The sequence below is a fragment of the Coregonus clupeaformis genome, chromosome 19 (genome assembly GCF_020615455.1).
Source record: "Coregonus clupeaformis isolate EN_2021a chromosome 19, ASM2061545v1, whole genome shotgun sequence".
In the NCBI taxonomy this organism is placed as follows: domain Eukaryota; kingdom Metazoa; phylum Chordata; class Actinopteri; order Salmoniformes; family Salmonidae; genus Coregonus; species Coregonus clupeaformis.
The window spans coordinates 54367750-54390837 of record NC_059210.1 but is presented as its reverse complement, the minus strand read 5'-3'; the positions used below and the strand labels follow the sequence as shown (position 1 = coordinate 54390837).

The following is a 23088-nucleotide window of genomic DNA, read 5'->3' as shown; positions in this document are numbered from 1 at the left end:
TGGTATTAATGCTAACTACAAGCCCACACATGGTTCTGTTTTGAGCAGAGCCCCTCACGTGACTAGTTCTTCTAAGGCTGGCAGTCGGCTGCGAACCCCGAGTACAACTGAACAATCTGTGTTGGCGTTCACTTTATCTGGGAAGCTTCTTAGATGGGAAAGATTCCTTTGTTTTTATCAGTTGACTTTCATTAGATCTAAATCCAGATCCAAGAGATAAACAGCTGAGTACTGAGCAGACCCCCTCTAAAAGTCTATGGTTTCATGTTATAGAATCGCCGTTATCGTTGATCGATTGCTTTCCCACATGTTCACTGCTAACATTTGCTTAGCTTATGGATGTAACGATAAAACCAAGACCCTATGCAAGATTCGAGTCCTCATGACAAGGTCAAAATTAGAATAGAAAACAGGTTCAGCCTTTTCTAGACGAGCTAAGAACGTGAACAAGTTAGTCTACTTTAAGAAAAAGAAAGAACAGAACAAAAAATGTCTGACAGTGTAACAAGTCACTTACATAAGCAACAAAAGAGGAGTGAAAATAAGTGATGTCCTCTACAGGCACAAAGGACATTTCTATCCTTACAGCACCGCACACCTCTGGCAGTAGAACGTCTACAATGAAACACTATCAATGACAATTAGTTTAGCAAATTTTTTATTTTACCTTTATTTAACTAGGCAAGTCAGTTAAGAACAAATTCTTATTTACAATGACGGCCTACACCGGCCAAACCCGGACGACGCTGGGCCAATTGTGCGCTGCCCTATGGGACTCCCAATCACGGCCGGTTGTGATACAGCCTGGAATCGAACCAGGGGGTCTGTAGTGATGCCTCAAGCACTGAGATGCAGTGTCTTAGACCACTGCGCCACTCGGGAGCCCAATAAACAGTTGAACAAGCAATGGTGGATTACATCACCGAATAGGACAGCTAGCTATGGTCCGAGACAGATGCCCACATAGCTTAGCAGTTACAGAGTAGTTTTCATAATGTCCAGACAAGTGCTCTCGTCTGGGCTGCCCAGCCAGACTGAGGTCATGTCTGCACTCCGTCAAATATTCATGGTGCCCTGGTGTTTTATTCTCTGGGAATCCATTTTAAGATAAGACAAGAGAAAGGGGAAGGGGAGTAGCAATGGGGGGAAATCAATAGTTACAAATCGCAATATTATTTTGGATGATATTATATTGATACTTTGACTACAAGTATCGATTTGTAAAAAAAAAATATTTTACTAGGTAGCGTTAGTCGGCTGTACCTGCGGCAAAACTCAGGTCTTTTTTTCATCATATAGCTTGTTCTCCATCTTCTTTTTAAATAGTGATCCAATATGTTTCAGCACTTTTATTTCCATGACTGATCAGAACTCATTTTCTCATGCGCTCTCGTCTCTCTGCAGCAGACATGTAGTGAGCAAAACGTTTGGAACATCAAATTGCAATAAAATCGCAGTATGCAATCACAATACATATAGAATTGTGAGAATCGCAATGCATATCGTATCGGGACCTAGGTATCGCGATAATATCATATCATGAGGTCCCTGGAAATTCCCAGCCCTAGAGGGGAGTCTTTGTGAGATGGAGACCAGGAGAAAGGAAGAGAGATGCAGAAAGAGGGAGAGCGAGTGGAAGAAATATAGGGATGTAGAGGAGTTAGTAAGCAACCAAATTATTCTCCAGAGATTTTCTCCAGAGAACCAGACCTTTCCATTGCAGGAGTATTGTGTAATTCATTGGAGAACACTCAAGTTCCCCATGCGTCTTCTCGCACTCCCCACCCCCTTCCATCCCTTCCACTCTCCTCGGTCCAGATTTCCTTTGAAAGACAGGAGGGCAGAGGGAGGCTTGTAACCGGAGAAGCCCTGAGGACTGTGTCACTCTGCGCTCTCCTCTACTCTGTCTCAGCCTCTTCTATTCTCAGGTCTGCTCCTAGGAGAGCAAACACTGTTACTGGGACAGAATAACACGTTACCTCATAAAAGAAATCATTCTTATCAATGAAGTTGGCTATATAAGCCGAGGGTGGTTTATTGCTATGTTGGGTGGCTGAGTGAATCTGGCTACTTAAGGGTGCAACTGTTTTAACCAATCACATTTTTATTGGCATATTCCTTGTTATTGGTCCCTGAGCCCATTTTGAAATGTTTAAAAGCCGAAACATGTTTGTTCAAATATTTTCAAAAAAATAAGCTTTTTTATTTATTTCCATTTGTCCTTTTTTTTTTTTTAGTCATTTAGCAGACGCTCTTATCCAGAGCGACTTACAGGAGCAATTAGGGTTAAGTGCCTTGCTCAAGGGCACATCGACAGATTTTTCACCTAGTCGGCTCGGGGATTAGAACCAGCGACCTTTCGGTTACTGGCACAACGCTCTTACCCACTAAGCTACCTGCCGCCTGTCCTTCAAGTGTTGCTGAATCTCCTCTCTAACTTACTTAATGGTGTAGGCCATGGAGGATGAGGAACCAAAACAACATTAAACAATTTTGCCCACAATACCTCAAAAGAGGCCGGACTAAGAGGCACCATCTGCTGAGAGAAATATATAACTAATTTGCAGCCGTTCGTTGAAGCGTAGAGTGATTTGTACCCAGAGCAATATGGCCTTAGTGTTGCCTTCTGCCAAATTTTTAACATTACCTCACAACAGTGGTCTGTTTCTTTTCACACCCCATTGAAAGCACTCAAAATTGATATTTATTTATATTGTTCTATGCCTGTGTGATAACAGGAGCGTAAAACTATGATTGTGGTAATGAAAAAGACACCCTGTGCATTTCAAAGGCTATGCTCAATTGAGAAGCTCAAGCTAGAGTTCCCAACTGGTGTTCTTTACCTTACTCACGACAATGACATCACAATCTCTCTGTTATCTGACTGACACAGCTAGGCTTCCACTCGGAGTTCTCAGTTTTCCAGGTTTGATTACAAACTGAGACATAATGGTCTTATCTGGAGAGAGAATGAGAGGCTTTCACTGTGGAATACTCTGTAGCACAAATACAACAGGAAACAGAGGCTTGCATCTGGAATCACTGATAAAAACCTGTAGCCAGGGCTGCATTCAGACGTTGCTCATACAAATACTATCAATAAATGACAATTGTATGACCACCAACGACAGCATATGATAAGCACAAGGAGGCTAGAGAGCCTAGGACCACACAGTCCAGACCTGGACACCCACCAACTTCTATATGAAGAATCCCTCAGAAAATGTTCTCTTTCATTCGTTAAATGTCATTTAAAATATTGTAACCTACTACACCCCCATGTCCAGCCAAAGACCACCCACCTGTGAGCTGTCCTTGATTGCCCTGGATCAATGTTAGTACAACAACAATATTTAGATGTGAACATTTTGTGGGACTGAAAAACTGCAGTGGAAAATTGCCTCGTTAAAAACAGAGAAAGAAGGTGCTTACAAATCACTAGCAGTTGTCCTAAGACACTGTGGAACCTTCACACATCAGCCTCATCTTGGTACTATAGGCTATAGGCCTATTACTGCAAGTTACAGCAGGTAATATGGCTGAAAATGTCCTGGTAATAAGCAGCTATGGGGCCGTGTTATACCGTAACACAACTAAGAGGTACAGTGAGGGAAAAAAATATTTGATCCCCTGCTGATTTTGTACATTTGCCCACTGACAAAGACATGATCAGTCTATAATTTTAATGGTAGATTTATTTGAACAGTGAGAGACAGAATAACAACAACAAAATCCAGAAAAACGCTTGCCAAAAATGTTTATGTCAAATAAATTGATTTGCATTTTAATGAGGGAAATAAGTATTTGACCCCCTCTCAATCAGAAAGATTTCTGGCTCCCAGGTGTCTTTTATACAGGTAACGAGCTGAGATTAGGACCACACTCTTAAAGGGAGTGCTCCTAATCTCAGCTTGTTACCTGTATAAAAGACACCTGTCCACAGAAGCAATCAATCAATCAGATTACAAACTCTCCCCATGGCCAAGACCAAACACCCCTCCAAGGATGTCAGGGACAAGATTGTAGACATACACAAGGCTGGAATGGTCTACAAGACCATCGCCAAGCAGCTTGGTGAGAAGGTGACAACAGTTACAAGAAACGTCTGACCTCTGATTGCCAACAAGGGTTTTGCCACCAAGTACTAAGTCATGTTTTGCAGAGGGGTCAAATACTTATTTCCCTCATTAAAATGCAAATCAATTTATAACATTTTTGACATGCATTTTTCTGGATTTTGTTGTTGTTATTCTGTCTCTCACTGTTCAAATAAACCTACCATTAAAATTATAGACTGATCATGTCTTTGTCAGTGGGCAAACGTACAAAATCAGCAAGGGATCAAATACTTTTTTCCCCTCACTGTAGGCCTTAGATTTAGGGATGGTTTTCACAGAAATATCAAATGATGCCTACCTACGTACAGTATTCATATAAGAAATACATGTAAACTCAGCAAAAAAAGAAACGTCCTCTCACTGTCAACTGTGTTTATTTTCAGCAAATTTAACGTGCAAATATTTGTATGAACATAACAAGATTCAACAACAGACATAAACTGAACAAGTTCCACAGACATGTGACTAAAATAAATTGAATAATGTGTCCCTGAACAAAGGGGGGGGTCAAAATCAAAAGTAACAGTCAGTATCTGGTTTGGCCACCAGCTGCATTAAGTACTGCAGTGCATCTCCTCCTCATGGACTGCACCAGATTTGCCAGCACCTGCAAGTTCCCGGACATTTCTGGGGGGAATGGCCCTAGCCCTCACCCTCCGATCCAACAGGTCCCAGACGTGCTCAATGGGATTGAGATCCAGGCTCTTCGCTGGCCATGGCAGAACACTGACATTCCTGTCTTGCAGGAAATCACGCACAGAACGAGCAGTATGGCTGGTGGCATTGTTATGCTGGAGGGTCATGTCAGGATGAGCCTGCAGGAAGGGTACCACATGAGGGAGGAGGATGTCTTCCCTGTAACGCATAGCGTTGAGATTGCCTGCAATGACAACAAGCTCAGTCCGATGATGCTGTGACACACCGCCCCAGACCATGACGGACACTCCACCTCTAAAACGATCCCGCTCCAGAGTACAGGCCTCGGTGTAACGCTCAATCCTTCGCGATAAACGCGCATCCGACCATCACCCCTGGTGAGACAAAACCGCGACTCGTCAGTGAAGAGCACTTTTTGCCAGTTCTGTCTTGTCCAGCGACGGTGGGTTTGTGCCCATAGGCGACGTTGTTGCCGGTGATGTCTGGTGAGGACCTGCCTTACAACAGGCCTACAAGCCCTCAGTCCAGCCTCTTTCAGCCTATTGCGGACAGTCTGAGCACTGATGGAGGGATTGTGCGTTCCTGGTGTAACTCGGGCAGTTGTTGTTGCCATCCTGTACCTGTCCCGCAGGTGTGATGTTCGGATGTACCGATCCTGTGCAGGTGTTGTTACACGTGGTCTGCCACTGCAAGGACGATCAGCTGTCCGTCCTGTCTCCCTGTAGCGCTGTCTTAGGCGTCTCACAGTACGGACATTGCAATTTATTGCCCTGGCCACATCTGCAGTCCTCATGCATTCTTGCAGCATGCCTAAGGCACGTTCACGCAGATGAGCAGGGACCCTGGGCATCTTTCTTTTGGTGTTTTTCAGAGTCAGTAGAAAGGCCTCTTTAGTGTCCTAAGTTTTCATAACTGTTTTTTTATTTTATATTTCACCTTTATTTAACCAGGTAAACCAGTTGAGAACAAGTTCTCATTTACAACTGCGACCTGGCCAAGATAAAGCAAAGCAGTGCGATAAAAACAACAACACAGAGTTACATATGGGGTAAAACAAAACAAAGTCAAAAATACAACAGAAATACATATATATACAGTGTGTGCAAATGTAGCAAGTTATGGAGGTAAGGCAATAAATAGGCTATAGTGCAAAATAATTACAATTAGTATTAACACTGGAATGATAGATGTGCAAGAGATGATGTGCAAATAGAGATACTGGGGTACAAATGAGCAAAATAAATAACAATATAGGGATGAGGTAGTTGGGCGGGCTAATTTCAGATGGGCTGTGTACAGGTGCAGTGATCGGTAAGGTGCTCTGACAACTGATGCTTAAAGTTAGTGAGGGAGATAAGTGTCTCCAGCTTCAGAGATTTTTGCAATTTGTTCCAGTCATTGGCAGCAGAGAACTGGAAAGAATTGCGGCCAAAGGAGGTGTTGGCTTTGGGGATGACCAGTGAGATATACCTGCTGGAGCGCAGACTACGGGTGGGTGTTGCTATGGTGACCAATGAGCTAAGATAAGGTGGGGATTTGCCTAGCAGTGATTTATAGATGGCCTGGAGCCAGTGGGTTTGGCGACGAATATGTAGTGAGGACCAGCCAACAAGGGCGTACAGGTCACAGTGGTGGGTATTATATGGGGCTTTGGAGACAAAACGGATGGCACTGTGATAGACTACATCCAATTTGCTGAGTAGAGTGTTGGAGGCTATTTTGTAAATGACATCGCCGAAGTCAAGGATCGGTAGGATAGTCAGTTTTACGAGGGCATGTTTGGCAGCATGAGTGAAGGAGGCTTTGTTGCGAAATAGGAAACCGATTCTAGATTTAACTTTGGATTGGAGATTCTTAATGTGAGTCTGGAAGGAGAGTTTACAGTCTAACCAGACACCTAGGTATTTGTAGTTGTCCACATACTCTAGGTCAGACCCGTCGAGAGTAGTAATTCTAGTCGGGTGGGCGGGTGCAAGCAGCGTTCGGTTGAAGAGCATGCATTTAGTTTTACTAGTGTTTAAGAGCAGTTGGAGGCTACTGAAGGAGTGTTGTATGGCATTGAAGCTCGTTTGGAGGTTTGTTAACACAGTGTCCAATGAAGGGCTAGATGTATACAAAATGGTGTCGTCTGCGTAGAGGTGGATCTGAGAGTCACCAGCAGCAAGAGCGACGTCATTGATATACACAGAGAAAAGAGTCGGCCCAAGAATTGAACCCTGTGGCACCCCCATAGAGACTGCCATAGGTCCAGACAACAGGCCCTCCGATTTGACACATTGAACTCTATCTGAGAAGTAGTTGGTGAACCAGGCGAGGCAGTCATTTGAGAAACCAAGGCTATTTAGTCTACCAATAAGAATGCGGTGGTTGACAGAGTCGAAAGCCTTGGCCAGGTCAATGAAAACGGCTGCACAGTACTGTCTATTATCGATCGCGGTTATAATATCGTTTAGGACCTTGAGCGTGGCTGAAGTGCACCCATGACCAGCTCGGAAACCGGATTGCATAGCGGAGAAGGTACGGTGGGATTCGAAATGGTCGGTGATCTGTTTGTTGACTTTCAAAAACTTTTGAAAGGCAGGGCAGGATTGATATGGGTCTGTAACAGTTTGGATCTAGAGTGTCACCCCCTTTGAAGAGGGGGATGACCGCGGCAGCTTTCCAATCTCTGGGGATCTCAGACGTTACGAAAGAGAGGTTGAACAGGCTAGTAATAGGGGGTTGCGACAATTTCGGCGGCTAGTTTTAGAAAGAAAGGGTCCAGATTGTCTAGCCCAGATGATTTGTAGGGGGTCCAGATTTTGCAGCTCTTTCAGAACATCAGCTGTCTGGATTTGTGTGAAGGAGAAGCGGGGGGGCATGGGCAAGTTGCAGCGGAGGGTGCAGAGCTGGTGGCCAGGGTAGTGGTAGCCAGGTGGAAAGCATGGCCAGCCGTAGCAAAATGCTTGTTGAAATTCTCGATTATTGTAGATTTATCGGTGGTGATAGTGTTTCCTAGCCTCAGTGCAGTGGGCAGCTGGGAGGAAGTGCTCTTATTTTCCATGGACTTTATAGTGTCCCAAAACTTTTTGGAGTTAGTGCTACAGGATGCAAATTTCTGTTTGAAAAAGTTAGCCTTTGCTTTCCTAACTGCTTGTGTATATTGGTTCCTAACTTCCCTGAAAAGTTGCATATCGCGGGGGCTATTTGATGCTAATGCAGTACGCCACAGGATGTTTTTGTGCTGGTCAAGGGCAGTCAAGTCTGAGGAGACTTGACTGCCCTGTGACCTTAATTGCCTACCGTCTGTAAGCTGTTAGTGTCTTAACGACCGTTCCGCAGGTGCATGTTCATTAATTGTTTATGGTTCATTGAACAAGCATGGGAAACAGTGTTTAAACCCTTTACAATGAAGATCTGTGAAGTTATTTGGATTTTCACAAATTATCTTTGAAAGACAGGGTCCTGAAAAAGGGACGTTTCTTTTTTTGCTGAGTTTATTTTGTTTATAACCTAGGCCTATAGCTTATTTTCATATGATCTTGTGAATTGTGGCATAATTCTAAACCCCATTACATTGACCTGACCTTGACCAAACAAAGACAGACTACCTCTATCCTTGAAAGCGATCCCTATGCCAAAGAATACAGCACCCCAGTGTTTGGCTTTTGAAGGCTGCTGCCCATTGATCAGTCTCTCAGGCTCCCTGCTCTAATAAATGGCTCCATTGTCATCCTGCACAGATCACATTTCACATGGCAACAGATGCTACTCATAATTAGCCAAGGCTAGTTTGGACTCAGTGAGTTGCATAGTCTTTTTTTTGGCCTGGTCCTGGATTTGTTTGTGCTGTCTTGCCAACTCCTATGGTCATTGACAATGATAGGAGTTGGCAAGACAGCACAAACAGATCTGGGATCAGGGTAGCCTATAGTGTGATAATGCTGGAAACCGAACCAGACCAGTTTTCATTCACAGAGACAAGGAAAGAGCAGAAGTATAAGAAAGTCAACTAGAAAAATGATTTTGTTGGGTCTGGGGGAACAATTATACCAGAGTCGCCATGGTCCATTTGACCTAGAAACTGTTAGTGTCCTTTTTCTCTGGTCTTGAAGGAGATAAAGCTATGGGCTGATAGTTCCATGCTCTGTTTCTGCAGTCAGCTATCATTACATTTTACATTTTAGTCATTTAGCAGACGCTCTTATCCAGAGCAACTTACAGTTTTAGTGAGTGCATACATTTTTCATACTGGCCCCCCGTGGGAATCAAACCCACAACCCTGGCATTGCAAGCGCCATGCTCTACCAACTGAGCTACAGGAGGCCCATCATCACCTTTCACTGTGCTGAAGTGAACTGTATGGTGATAAGGAAGGACACAAACAGAGGCCAGACCCACAGACAGCTGAACTAGAGCACTGTAGACAATATTCCTCCTTTCACTGCCACTGGTCTTGAACTAATAAATAGTAGATACATTGAAAATACATATTCAGAGCCAGTTCAAGCTCAGTTCATTGTCACTTCAACTGTCTGTTTCAGTGGAGAAAAAACGTACAATGTTGCCGGTGGGCAAAAAACTGAAGAAGTCTGAGGGAGCTGATCTGCTCTGTGTGGCTGTAAAATGAGAGCACCAGTGTAAAAATGAGTCTGGAGTAGAGACTCCTCAGTATGGGGATTTCATCATCTCGGCCTAATTCAAAGCGGCGCTGCTGCTGAATCTACTGAATCTTTCAGCAGTGATGAGAGAAAATGAGCCGCTGGGAAGATCACAAGAGATAGCAGAGCCACATCCGCTCACTACTGCCAGACTCAGGACCATGTGTCTGTAACCAGGTTTCCATCCAAACTTCTTATGGGAGTAAAGTACATGTAAGATAAAAAATGTCACGCCAGGCCTGATGGAAACAGAAAATGTGTCGGTAAACTTTCCAAATGTCGACAAAACAAAATACGCTAGACAAGGTGGGATTTATTTGTGTCTGTAAAATAAATTATGTGAGAAATGTTGGTGGAAATGCTTTTATGCGCAAATATTAGGACTCGTCGGGAAAGCATGCAGTTTATTAGGCTACAGATTAAATAAATTATGATGAACTTCACAGGGTGGTGAAAGGGCAAGGTGATGAGCTTGATGCTCCTTTCCAATAAATATCGAGGTTCTTATTCTGGTGACATGATCATTGATGCTTGGCTGCCGTTTGACAAATAAAAATAAACTAGTTGTTTTCTTGTCCATAACAATCTCATCATGTAGGCTAAAGGCCTACCCGCACTGTATCTGCGAGCTGTTGGCTAGACTAGAGCGCACGTGCCAATACCAGAGTGGGTACACTCGCTATATAACGCAATGTTTTGTGTGAGAAAACCATCAGTAGAGTTGAAAATGCGATGGAAACCCATTTTTATGTGCCCTACGTCATCATATACCCTGATGAAGACCGCTTGTCTGTCGAAACGTTGGTTATTAGGATATTAAATTATTGCATCTGAGCTCCTAGAGTGTGCGGCTTTCCTTTTCCAAGTGTTTTACTCGGTTAGCCTGCACCTCGCCTGTTTTACTCTGTTAGCCTGCACCTCGCCTAAATAGGTGTGCGTTTCTTTCGCCTCTATAACACTACGTCATCTTCAAACACGTCAGAGGCAGGGTAAACTGTTAAGTACTGGATGAGGCTAGCTTGTTTATGAGGTAGGGTAAACTGTTAAGTACTGGATGAGGCTAGCTTGTTTATGAGGTAGGGTAAACTGTTAAGTACTGGATGAGGCTAGCTTGTTTATGAGGTAGGGTAAACTGTTAAGTACTGGATGAGGCTAGCTTGTTTATGAGGTAGGGTAAACTGTTAAGTACTGGATGAGGCTAGCTTGTTTATGAGGTAGGGTAAACTGTTAAGTACTGACTGAGGCTAGCTTGTTTATGAGGTAGGGTAAACTGTTAAGTACTGGATGAGGCTAGCTTGTTTATGAGGTAGGGTAAACTGTTAAGTACTGGATGAGGCTAGCTTGTTTATGAGGTAGGGTAAACTGTTAAGTACTGACTGAGGCTAGCTTGTTTATGAGGTAGGGACATAGCAATACTGAATGTTGCTTGGAACTGCATCAAAGTTAACTGTCTTGAAGGATCATTGAATAATCCCACTGGGCACAAATGTCAATTTAACATCTATTCCACGTTGGTTCAAAGTAATTCCATTGAAATGACACGGAAACGTTGATTCAACCTGTGTGTGCCCAGTGGGATGTCTTCACTTTATGATAATAGTGATGGGTGGGTAAATAGCCTATATGATATTACTGTGGGCCCCTCAGGGAAGAAAGTCATAAAGCTAATAGCCTACTTCTACAATTGTGGCTAGACTGGCTACAACCCTCTATACCAGACTCAAAGACCAAGGCTACCTCTTGCACTGTTCATTTTCAGAAGGCCATGCAAAGACACTTACATTTAGAAACGCAGACCACAGCTGTAGTTTGTCTGAAGGCAGTCCAAGCCATGGGTGATAAATATGCACATGCAGTGGTGCAATGCTCTCCTTGCAAAGAGGAATCATCGTAGCCTCAGCGAAGCCTTGCTCCATGTCAACAGATCTTAAGTGTAAAGTGGTGGGCTTGCTGAAAGCCTCAAACGAGCGAGGATACATACAGTGGGGGAAAAAAGTATTTAGTCAGCCACCAATTGTGCAAGTTCTCCCACTTAAAAAGATGAGAGAGGCCTGTAATTTTCATCATAGGTACACGTCAACTATGACAGACAAAATGAGGAGAAAAAAATCCAGAAAATCACATTGTAGGATTTTTTATGAATTTATTTGCAAATTATGGTGCAAAATAAGTATTTGGTCAATAACAAAAGTTTCTCAATACTTTGTTATATACCCTTTGTTGGCAATGACACAGGTCAAACGTTTTCTGTAAGTCTTCACAAGGTTTTCACACACTGTTGCTGGTATTTTGGCCCATTCCTCCATGCAGATCTCCTCTAGAGCAGTGATGTTTTGGTGCTGTCGCTGGGCAACACGGACTTTCAACTCCCTCCAAAGATTTTCTATGGGGTTGAGATCTGGAGACTGGCTAGGCCACTCCAGGACCTTGAAATGCTTCTTACGAAGCCACTCCTTCGTTGCCCGGGCGGTGTGTTTGGGATCATTGTCATGCTGAAAGACCCAGCCACGTTTCATCTTCAATGCCCTTGCTGATGGAAGGAGGTTTTCACTCAAAATCTCACGATACATGGCCCCATTCATTCTTTCCTTTACACGGATCAGTCGTCCTGGTTCCTTTGCAGAAAAACAGCCCCAAAGCATGATGTTTCCACCCCCATGCTTCACAGTAGGTATGGTGTTCTTTGGATGCAACTCAGCATTCTTTGTCTTCCAAACGCGACGAGTTGAGTTTTTACCAAAAAGTTCTATTTTGGTTTCATCTGACCATATGACATTCTCCCAATCCTCTTCTGGATCATCCAAATGCACTCTAGCAAACTTCAGACGGGCCTGGACATGTACTGGCTTAAGCAGGGGGACACGTCTGGCACTGCAGGATTTGAGTCCCTGGCGGCGTAGTGTGTTACTGATGGTAGGCTTTGTTACTTTGGTCCCAGCTCTCTGCAGGTCATTCACTAGGTCCCCCCGTGTGGTTCTGGGATTTTTGCTCACCGTTCTTGTGATAATTTTGACCCCACGGGGTGAGATCTTGCGTGGAGCCCCAGATCGAGGGAGATTATCAGTGGTCTTGTATGTCTTCCATTTCCTAATAATTGCTCCCACAGTTGATTTCTTCAAACCAAGCTGCTTACCTATTGCAGATTCAGTCTTCCCAGCCTGGTGCAGGTCTACAATTTTGTTTCTGGTGTCCTTTGACAGCTCTTTGGTCTTGGCCATAGTGGAGTTTGGAGTGTGACTGTTTGAGGTTGTGGACAGGTGTCTTTTATACTGATAACAAGTTCAAACAGGTGCCATTAATACAGGTAACGAGTGGAGGACAGCGGAGCCTCTTAAAGAAGAAGTTACAGGTCTGTGAGAGCCAGAAATCTTGCTTGTTTGTAGGTGACCAAATACTTATTTTCCTCCATAATTTGCAAATAAATTCATTAAAAATCCTACAATGTGATTTTCTGGATTTTCTTTCCTCAATTTGTCTGTCATAGTTGACGTGTACCTATGATGAAAATTACAGGCCTCTCTCATCTTTTTAAGTGGGAGAATTTGCACAATTGGTGGCTGACTAAATACTTTTTTCCCCCACTGTATTAGTTTCCCTCCACAGGCCTTGATTCTGAAACCAGTTTCTCTCCTCCTACAACTTGCTTCCAGCAGGAGAGGATACCACTTTGATGAATCTCTCTCTGCACAGCACAACCTCTTCTTACACCAATGTAATTTCCCCCTCATGGGAATAAGCCTTGGGCTGGGTTTGCATAATCTCTGCAGAGATCCAGAGGGCCAGAGTCAGTTATCAGCTAGAGTTGGGGTCCTCTTATCTGCACATAGGAACTAGCTATATATAGGCTAGCCATATATTTGGGCTATGGCAGACATCTACAGACACATCTAGATTCTACAGACCACCCAACTCTTCACACCTCTGATAACCTCTTTAGAGCAAAGGGCAAGTTTCTGATAGGGACTCTTGGATGTCACACCAGTGTTTTTGCCTACACTGTAGTTCTAACACAACTTGGTTGGCATCTACATTATTTGGCAGCGTTCAACAATTTCATAACTACAAAGCAATCAAAACGAGGCACGGGTGAACTCTTGTTGATTGTCAGTAGGTATGAAATAATGATTATCTTTTGGTAATCTAATTGAGCTGCTAGCAAATGGTGTGTTTAGTGATGTAACAACAGTTCCGATTCCCCAAAAGTGTGCACAGCAGCGCACGTAGGCTACTGTGGATGCTGGTCATCGCTCCGGGGGCATGCGTTGCCCCTGCCATGACTGCTTGCTGCCTACTGACTGTGCTGACGCCATTCAAATGGCTGGGGTCGGAAACTATTTAAATGCAAAACGTAAAAGGAAATGCCTGATTGAGCAGAAAAAGAGTAAGCACTAATAATAGGAGATCAGAACCAGCATTGGGCAAAGCTCACATCGACATGGGCCCTACTAAGTAGGCTATGTTGTGAATCTTTTGGATAATCAGATTTTTTTGCCCTAAATCCTTTTCTCAACAGACATCTGTGTCCCAGGAGAATAGTTTATTATTATTATTTAGCTGAATGAGAAAGAATGAGATTGTCTAATTCCTGATTTTATGGGGGTTCCCAGTTTAATCCTATTACCACAGAGTTTCATTCGTTTTTGACGGCTCTTTAAAAAGCCTTTTTCAAGGCACATGTTAGATGGCGGCCTGATTCATACAGTCCCCTCTGAACAGTTGATGTTGAGATGTGTCTGTAACAGATCGGGACATGATCTATAAAGTAACCCAGAGTAAACAGCCTATTAAAATGGGAGGATTGGGTCCTTTCTCTCTTTCTCGTCATGACAGGAAATTGGTTTAAGTCAAGATTCTACTTAGGGACCAAGCCAACCCTCGTCTCTGAATCCCCTCTTTATTAGGAGGACCAGCATCAAACAAGTCCTCTGTCCACACTATGTAAATCACACCATCATGCAGGCTGTGTCCCTGGATCCACTAAATACAGGGTGGTGGAGTCACATCACTCATCAGAAGACACTAATGAAACAGAATAGACAATGGTTGGCCAAAGGTTTGTCATTCAATGAAATACAGAGAAATTGTGTTCAGATCTGCAAAATGTCCTTAATTTCTTAGTGATGATAAGCAGATTCAGCAAAGATTGTCTGAGCTCCCAACATTGATCAAGGTCTGACAACAAAAATAGAGCCTATCTATTCTTGGTCGGTCTTGATTTTGTTGCTGATACTGTGAGTGTACAAGCAAAATAGGACAAAATAACGATGATACAGTTATTTTCAGTAAGTGACCCGAATCCAATCCCCCGAGATTTTCCACGGGCCAAATTTAACAAACCCACTTTAAATATGAATAAGAAGCTCCAGAACCAAAAGCGGTAGCGGTTCTCAATTGGCTTTTGGTAGAGTGGAGCAGCTGCACAACACTGAACATATATTTTTCATACCGTCAAATAGAGAAGATAGGTTATGTCTGTAGCATGTTATGCTAATAGCCTAATCACATCATAACACCAAGAAAAGTAATACAGAAGATAACCCTATTTGGTAAAAGACCAAGTCCATATTATGGCAAGAACAGCTCAAATAAGCAAAGAGAAACGACAGTACATCATTACTTTAAGACATGAAGGTCAGTCAATACGGAAAGTTTCAAGAACTTTGAAAGTTTCTTCAAGTGCAGTCGCAAAAACCATCAAGCGCTATGATGAAACGTGCTCTCATGAGGACCACCACAGGAATGGAAGTCCCAGATTTACCTCTGCTGCAGAGGATAAGTTCATTAGAGTTACCAGCCTCAGAAATTGCAGCCCAAATAAATGCTTCAGAGTTCAAGTAACAGACACATCTCAACATCAACTGTTCAGAGGGGACTGCGTGAATCAGGCCTTCATGGTCGAATTGCTGCAAAGAAACCACTACTAAAGGACACCAATAAGAAGAAGAGACCTGCTTGGGTCAAGAAACACGAGCAATGGGCATTAGACCGGTGGAAATTTGTCCTTTGGTCTGGAGTCCAAATTTGAGATTTTTGGTTCCAACCGTGTCTTTGTCAGACGCAGTGTGGGTGAACGGATGATCTCTGCATGTGTAGTTCCCACCGTAAAGCATGGAGGAGGAGGTGTTATGGTGTGGGGGTGCTTTGCTGGTGACACTGTCTGTGATTTATTTAGAATTCAAGGCACACTTAACCAGCATGGCTACCACAGCATTCTGCAGCGATACGCCATCCCATCTGGTTTGGGCTTAGTGGGACTATCATTTGTTTTTCAACAGGACAATGACCCAACACACCTCCAGGCTGTGTATGGGCTATTTTACCAAGAAGGAGAGTGTTGGAGTGCCGCATCCGATGACCTGGCCTCCACAATCCCCCGACCTCAACCCAATTGAGATAGTTTGGGATGAGTCGGACCGCAGAGTGAAGGAAAAGCAGCCAACAAGTGCTCAGCATATGTGGGAACTCCTTCAAGACTGTTGGAAAAGCATTCCAGGTGAAGCTGGTTGAGAGAATGCCAAGAGTGTGCAAAACTGTCATCAAGGCAAAGGGTGGCTATTTGAAGAATCTCAAATATAAAATATATTTTGATTTGTTTAACACTTTTTTTGGTTACTACATGATTCCATATGTGTTATTTCATAGTTTTGATGTCTTCACTATTATTCTACAATGTAGGAAATAGTAGAAATAAAGAAAAACCCTTGAATGAGTAGGTGTGTCCAAACTTTTGACTGGTACTGTACATTTTTGACACAGTAGGTACAATTATAGAATTATAAAATAAGCAAGTGCAACCCATAAATAAGATCCGAGAAATCATAAAAGCTGTCATTGTTGAAGCCTTGACGGAAAACTAATCCATTCAGTTTTGGATCTTGAACTGACGTCACCTTCATGTTCAGAGGTGGTAAGTACTCTCGGGTGGCAAACGCTACCAGTGTCTCTGTGCCTTAAGACATTGGCACTAATAACCTAACAAGCAGCCTCCAACAAGTCACAACTAGGTGCAAATAAGGACTACCCTATTGTCGCCTGATCCCTATTCACACCTGTGTCGCACACAGCCATGAATGTTTCCTACAAAACAACTAGCAAACAGGGCTGTAAAACCCAGATTTTTGAAGGGACTGAGTCAGTAGTAATCCCAAGGACTGAAACACCACATGATGTGTAGCCTATTGGGTACGGTGGTTGGGAATAACAACACCCTGAAGTCAATTTCATATGCACCATTTGTCTAATTCCAATTTAGTGGTTACAAAAACTCATACAAAAAAACAGCATGGCAACGCCACTTGAGTAAAAGCTTGTCTGATATGCAGGAGTATAGTACATTATGCATAAATGCAGTTAACCGAAGTGCAGATAAAAACGTGATGCGAAGCAGCACTTGGCTAAATTTGTTCAATCATTCAGGAGGAGTGCTATAGATTTCCTGATTTATGGATTGATGCTTTCAATAGAACAAATGACTATGGGTGCCAATGGTAACGTTCCGTCAGAAAGCATGATCATTCAGCATCGTATCGTATCACACATTGAGATCTTATTTTAAATGATCAATTCAATACCCCTCTTAACATTGGCTATCGTGTAACACTGATGGGTAAACAGACAGTCCTGCAGTGAGTAGGCTAGGCCTAGGGAATTAATTATGAAACCTTTCAAGCATGCTCAGTTAAGAATCAATAGCTTAGGCCATCTGATGGCTTTATCAGATGGAAATAGCCAATAATCACATCTACTAGGTCTGGTATATACAGTTGAAGTCTGAAGTTTACATACACCTTAGCCAAATACATTTAAACTCAGTTTTTCACAATTCCTGACATTTAATCCTAGTAAAAATTCCCTGTCTCAGGTCAGTTAGGATCACCACTTTATTATAAGAATGTGAAATGTCAGAATAATAGTAGAGAAAATGATTTATTTCAGCTTTTATTTCTTTCATCACATTCCCAGTGGGTCAGAATAGCATTGTCTTTAAATTGTTTAACTTGGGTCAAACGTTTTCGGGTAGCCTTCCACAAGCTTCCCACAATAAGTTGGGTGAATTTTGGCCCATTCCTCCTGACAGAGCTGGTGTAACTGAGTCAGGTTTGTAGGCCTCCTTGCTCGCACACGCCTTTTCAGTTCTGCCCACACATTTTCTATAAGATTGAGGTCAAGGCTTTGTGATGGCCACTCCAATACCTTGACTTTGTTGTCCTATTTTGGAAGTATGCTTGGGGTCATTGTCCATTTGGAAGACCCATTTGCGACCAAGCTTTAATTTCCTGACTGATGTCTTGAGATGTTGCTTCAATATATCCACATAATTTTCCTTCCTCATGATGCCATCTATATTGTGAAGTACACCAGTCCCTCCTGCAGCAAAGCACCCCCACAGCATGATGCTGCCACCCCCGTGCTTCACGGTTGGGATGGTGTTCTTCGGCTTGCAAGCAACCCCCTTTTTCCTCCAAACATAACGATGGTCATTATGGCCAAACAGTTAAATTAATAAAAAAACAGAATTACCTTATTTACATAAGTATTCAGACCCTTTGCAATGAGACTTGAAATTGAGCTTCGGTGCATCCTGTTTCCATTAAGCATCCTTGAGATGTTTCTACAACTTGATTGGAGTTCACCTGTGGTAAATTCAATTGATTGGACATCATTTGGAAAGGCACACGCCTACATGTCTATATAAGGTCCCACAGTTGACATTGCATGTCAGAGAAAATACCAAGCCTGAGGTCGAAGGAATTGTCCGTAGAGCTCCGAGACAAGATTGTGTCAAGGCACAGATCTGGGGAAGGATACCAAAACATTTCTGCAGCAGTGAAGGTCCCCAAGAACACAGTAGCCTCCATAATTCTTAAATGGAAGAAGTTTAGAACCACCAAGACTCTTCCTAGAGCTGGCCGCCCGGCCAAACTGAGCAATCGGGGGAGAAGGGCCTTGGTCAGGGAGGTGACCAAGAACTTGAAGGTCAGTCTGACAGAGTTCCTCTGTGGAGATGGGAGAACCTTCCAGAAGGACAACAATCTCTGCAGCACTCCACCAATCAGGCCTTTATGGTAGAGTGGCCAGATGGAAGCCACTCCTCAGTAAAAGGCACATGACAGCCCGCTTGGAGTTTGCCAAAAGGCACCTAAAGACTCTCAGACCATGAGAAACAAGATTCTCTGGTCTGATGAAACCAAGATTGAACTCTTTGGCCTGAATGCCAAGCGTCACGTCTGGAGGAAACCTGGCACCATCCCTACGGTGAAGCATGGTGGTGGCAGCATTATGCTGTGGGGATGTTTTTCAGCGGCAGGGACTAGGAGACTAGTCAAAATCGAGGCAAAGATGAACAGAGCAAAGTACAGAGAGATCCTTGATGAAAACCTGCTCCAGAGCACTCAGAACCTCAAACTGGGGCAAAGGTTCACCTTCCAACAGGACAACGACCCTAAGCACACAGCCAAGACAACGCAGGAGTGGCTTCTGGACAAGTCTCTGAATGTCCTTGAGTGCCCCAGCCAGAACCCGATCGAACATCTCTGGAGAGACCTGAAAATAGCTGTGCAGTAACACTCCCCATCCAAACAGACAGAGCTTGAGAGGATCTGCAGAGAACAAATGGGAGAAACTCCCCAAATACAGGTGTGCCAAGCTTGTAGCGTCATTTCCAAGAAGACTCAAGGCTGTAATCGCTGCTAAGGTGCTTCAACAAAGTACTGAGTAAAGGGTCTGAATACTTATGTAAATGTGATATTTCAGATTTCTATTCTTTAAAACCTGTTTTTGCTTTGTCATTATGGGGTATTGTGTGTAGATTGATGAGGGGGAAAAACAATTTGATCAATTTTTGATTATAGCTGTAACGTAACAAAATGTGGAAAAAGGGGTCTGAATACTTTCCGAATGCACTGTATGCAAATAAATTAATAAAAAATCCTACAATGTGATTTTCTGGAATTTTTTTCTCATTTTGTCTGTCATAGTTGACGTGTACCTATGATGAAAATTACAGGCCTCTCATCTTTTTAAGTGGGAGAACTTGCACAATTGGTGGCTGACTAAATACTTTTTCCCCCCCACTGTATACAGTGGGGAGAACAAGTTTTTGATACACTGCCGATTTTGCAGGTTTTCCTACTTACAAAGCAGGTAGAGGTCTGTAATTCTTATCATAGGTACACTTCAAATTAATTACTTAAAAATCATACAAATGTGATTTTCTGGATTTTTGTTTTAGATTCCGTCTCTCACAGTTGAAGTGTATCTATGATAAAAATTACAGACCTCTACATGCTTTGTAAGTAGGAAAACCTGCAAAAATCGGCAGTGTATCAAATACTTGTTCTCCCCACTGTATATTTATATTCCGGACTCTGACATTGATCGTTCTGATATTTATTAATGAATGTATTTAAATTTTTTTGATTTGTGTGTATTGTTTTGTCTTGTTCCGTATTTCTGCACTGTTGTAGCTAGAAACATAAGCATTTCACTGCACCTGCGATAACACCTGCAATATAAATGTATGTGTACGCGACCAATAACATTTGATTTTGATATTTTACTGACTGAAAAGGCTGTTGTCAATATGGCAAATACATAAAGGCTATTCCACGGAGGGTAAATAAACACTGACATTTCCACATCGCATTCCATAGCCTTTCCCACCTGTTGATTTTCCACCTGTTACCAGTCAGGGATAGGCTACTTGCCAGTCCTATGTGAAGTTATCAAACATTAAAGGTAAACTCAGCGATATGACATTGATGCATAAAGTAAACAGCATAGTGGGTAAATTTCCACAACAACTAAGAGCGTTAAAGCGTTTTGGTCCCAGTGCACATGAGGGAAGTGTTGCATCTCGCTCATCTCAATATCTCCGGTGCTGCTCGTGGCAACGTAATTTTGCTATCTTTAAGATAATTTTACATAGGACTGGAAACTAACATGCTATGTGTGTAATAACACACAGTAGATGGCCTAGCTTCAAAACCCTTATTGATCCATGGTTGTTACATAATAACTGTATAGAGTTGTTACATTACGTCAGCACATTGCACAGAACAAATCAGTGGATCATGTTGTCTGTGAGAGATGTGTCTGCTTACCTGCTGCAGGTGAACCTGCTGTGATCATTGTCACCAACACCATCAGCCCTAGAACCGCTGCACTGAAGCCTTGAATGCGCAGAGCGGTCTTGGAAATCCCCAATGAACCCATAGAGAAGCTTAAACCCTCCATTGCATGGAAGTCATGGCATTTTATTCACTTATGATGCATCCCAGTAGATACCACGAGCTGGAGAATGCAGGTATTGCTTGTGTGATCTCCCTCAATGTACCCCTTCTTCCATATCATATATCGGCTTTCGGTAAGAGGGGAGTGATTAAGCTGTGTGCAAACAAAAACAATTTTGTCAGAAATATTCCATGCATTATGTGAGCATTGACAGTTGTATGTCTGTCTATCAATATGAGCACATAAAGCAAACAATTTGGGCAAAAACATATGCAGTCAAAAAAAGATGAACACACACAATACAGAAAGACAACACACATTAGGCTAAAAGCTTTCTGTTTATCTGAAAACCACTCCATCATAAGGACCCTGACATGACAGTGTGCTAGGCTGGATGCCGGCAGGCTAGTTAGGTCAACCCTGGCTGGGTGTTCAGCTGCCTGGCTAGGTCCTTTGTTCTCTCCTGGGTTAACCTTTCATATGAGGACATGCATTGCCTTTCTCAAAATCAGTAGAGCATTGAGGGAAACGTGCTACTCATTATGAAGACACCTAACTGCTCTGACATGCCAGTAGGCAAAGGTGATGCAAGCGCAAATCAGGGATTAGCTAAGTGTGGGGGAATTCACCCGCACGTGCTAAAAACAGAATTACAATGTAACATAGCAAATGTGAAAATCTGTGTGAGTGTGTCTGAGCGGCAACACTAGTAAATGCGAATATTATTCTTATTTACTAGCTAGCGAGCAAGCTATTTATACAGCAAGACTACACTAGCTACCTATTGGTAGCGAGCCTACAACAGTACCTAAGGGTCTCAATGTGGAAAATGATTCTGCCGGCACTACTACTAGCTAGCGTAGCTAGCCTGCTGCTGCCTGGCTGACTGACTCGTCATGAGGTTGTCTCCTTGTCCTCCTCCCGACCCGTTTTCTCCATGAATATCATATTATCTTATGACTAAATAAAACAGGTAATACTTTGTTTTTCTCATAAACAAGCTTGAGTCAACATACAACAACGGAAACGATCCATAGACAAGTTTTAAAACAGTTTAGCTAGCTTGCGCTCGGAGTTCAAATAGATAACGGGAATGCTGTGCCCATCTAGCCTATGCATTTGCTGTGTCCGAATCACATAGCAGAGCACATCTTACCAAAACGGCGCTTCACGTTCTCTGTTTCTCTTTGTCTGGATGTTTTCATATCCATAAAACAATCAAATGAACCGGACTAGCTAAATACCACTTGAAATAGTTAGCTAGTGTAGCTAGCTAATATCATTGTCCTTTCCGTTTTCTTTGGGCATCTTTCGCTCTCGCAGTGGCCACTCGTCCTGAGGATTGCAATAACTCCTCCCCGAGCCCTGATTAGATATTTATTTTCTAACGTCCTACGATCATTGGCTGCAGTGCGGAGGGGTTAGGTTGTCCATCTCTATCGGCGTCTGTGGTTTCACCGTAACACCGTTCGTGCGATGCACCCAACCCCTTGAGCAATTAAATTAAATGGATAGACAGACAGACTGAATGGTAATTAACTATATCATACAGAAAATGTTTAACTTTTATTTTCCTGAAACCATTGTCAGGGAAGGTATACAATAAACTATTTTCCCTACTTCAAATATTTGTTAGCAAAAGTAATAGTCAGCCCACCTATGAACAATAAACAATGTCATCCAATAGAGACAAGACTGTTAAACACTTTGATTTAACTATGAAGAATAGGGGAAATAACTGATTTGACCACAATGAAGTATCACAGCAAGAAAATATGGTTAATCATCGCCATCTAGTGGCATAAAACGGTCAGTAGAACATTTACATCGAGGATGGATTTGGAACTGTGCTTAGTCTGGCTACTGTACCTTAGTGATACTAAAGTAATAATCTACAGCTATAGTTATATATTTTCTAGGCTAGGGTTATAGGGTTTCTAGGGTAAAGTTGATTGCACCCATTGAACTAGTCAAAGTAAAATATAGAGAAATGTGATACAAAACAGGTGATCAACAGATTAAATACTTGAGAGAAATTGGTGATCCCTTCATTTAGAGTAGATGTATTTGACTCCAGTTGCAGTTAAACATCATGCATCAACTAACTCCTTCAGTGAAGTGTCCTTCAGGTTATGTCAGGTGCATCATTATGTCTGTAAAAACCATAAATCAATTTGCCATGTTGATAAATTGTAAACACCACCACACACCAACACACACACACACACACACACACACACACACACACACACACACACACACACACACAAACACAGGAGATACAAATAATGACCATTGTATGAGACGGGAGACTGGTGCCGTGACTTAACAGTTTAATGTAAATCCAAGACAAAGTGTGATTACATTTCTACACATATACAATATGCATATGTGAGCATACAAGTTCTCATTAATAACTCGATTCACCTCGGAGACCGAAA

The 23088-nt window shown here is 42.7% G+C and overlaps 1 protein-coding gene across 2 annotated transcripts in view; it reads right to left on the bottom strand.

Annotated features, from left to right (window-relative positions):
- The window catches only part of LOC121532283 (UPF0606 protein KIAA1549), an 83416-nt gene extending 61448 nt beyond the window's left edge, over positions 1-21968 (bottom strand). For both annotated transcript variants that reach the window (XM_041838134.2, XM_041838135.2), the window contains exons 1-2: positions 21804-21968; positions 20518-20800 (exon numbers count right to left, since the gene is read on the bottom strand). In XM_041838134.2, the coding sequence (XP_041694068.2) occupies positions 20518-20650 (133 nt within the window). In that variant the 5' untranslated portion in view covers positions 20651-20800; positions 21804-21968. The remainder of the gene's footprint in view (positions 1-20517; positions 20801-21803) is intronic.
- Positions 21969-23088: the final 1120 nt, after the last annotated feature.